Source organism: Eimeria mitis, genomic scaffold, assembly GCF_000499745.2.
Source record: "Eimeria mitis Houghton genomic scaffold, Emh_scaff3555, whole genome shotgun sequence".
Classification (NCBI taxonomy): Eukaryota; Apicomplexa; class Conoidasida; order Eucoccidiorida; family Eimeriidae; genus Eimeria; species Eimeria mitis.
The window spans coordinates 1-1070 of NW_013571899.1; the positions used below are offsets into that span (position 1 = coordinate 1).

The window sequence follows — 1070 nt, forward strand, 5'->3', positions numbered from 1 at the left end:
TAAAAAAATAAATAAATAAATAAATAAATAAATAAATAAATATATATATATATATATATATATATATATACATATTACTTGTATTAGGGTTTATATAATTATAATACATATACTCCTTGTGTGTAATATACAAATTAGAGTCTACAATAGAAAAATTAGGGTTTAGGGTTTAGGGTTTAGGGTTTAGGGTTTAGGGTACCCCCATCCGGCATCCTCAGGGCCCTAACGAGAAGAGTAATAGGGTTTTCGGGGGCCCCCCCAACACAGACGGAGTTGCTGCTGCGGTGCTGCTGCAGCCAAGCAGCAAACGAACCATCTGCTGCTGCTGCTGCTGCTGCTGCTGCTGGATCTGTTGCTGCTGCTGCTGTTGCTGCTGCTGCTGCTGCAGCAGCACATGGTGCTGCTGCCGAATCCCCACCACCAGAGACAGCCCCCCCCGCACCTCCTGCTGCTGCTGCTGCTGCAGCAGCAGCAGCAGCAGCAGGAGACATCAAGCTGCTGCTGCTGCTGCTGCTGCTGCTGCTGTCTGCTCTGCTGTATGCAGCCCAAGGGGGAAAGGGTACTTGTCTCGCTGCAGCAGCAGCAGCAGCAGGGGGGCCCCCCGGGGGGCCCCCCCGGGGCCCCTCTACCTCTTCAGGGAAGGCGAGGGTTTCTCTTATAGCCATCATTGGCGGAGACACTGCACGATGCACAAACCCTAAACCCTAAACCCTCATAAACCCTAAACCCTAAACCCTCGTAAACCCTAATAAACCCTAGTAAAAGCTATACCCTAATAAACCCTAATAAACCCTAATAAACCCTAATAAACCCTAATAAACCCTCACAACCCCCCACAACCCTCCCCAAACCCTCATAACCCTAAACCCTAAACCCTAAACCCTAAACCCTACCTCTGATGGGTATTTGTGCATAGAGGGTTTCTAGGTCCTTTAAGGATGTCTCCATGTGAACGTCGCCGCAAAACCCCAGCAACAATTCTCCGCTCTTCAGCACGGATACCTGCACATACACCCCAATATATATATATATATATATATATATATATATATATATATATATATATATAT

General features: G+C 46.6%; 1 protein-coding gene across 1 annotated transcript in view; it reads left to right on the plus strand.

The window, feature by feature from the left end:
- Window positions 1-394: 394 nt before the first annotated feature.
- The window catches only part of EMH_0067170 (uncharacterized protein), a gene marked incomplete at both ends in the record, with an annotated part of 1871 nt that continues 1195 nt past the window's right edge, over window positions 395-1070 (plus strand). The window contains 2 exons of the mRNA XM_013498596.1: window positions 395-397; window positions 545-648. Of these exons, the coding sequence (XP_013354050.1) occupies window positions 395-397; window positions 545-648 (107 nt within the window). The remainder of the gene's footprint in view (window positions 398-544; window positions 649-1070) is intronic.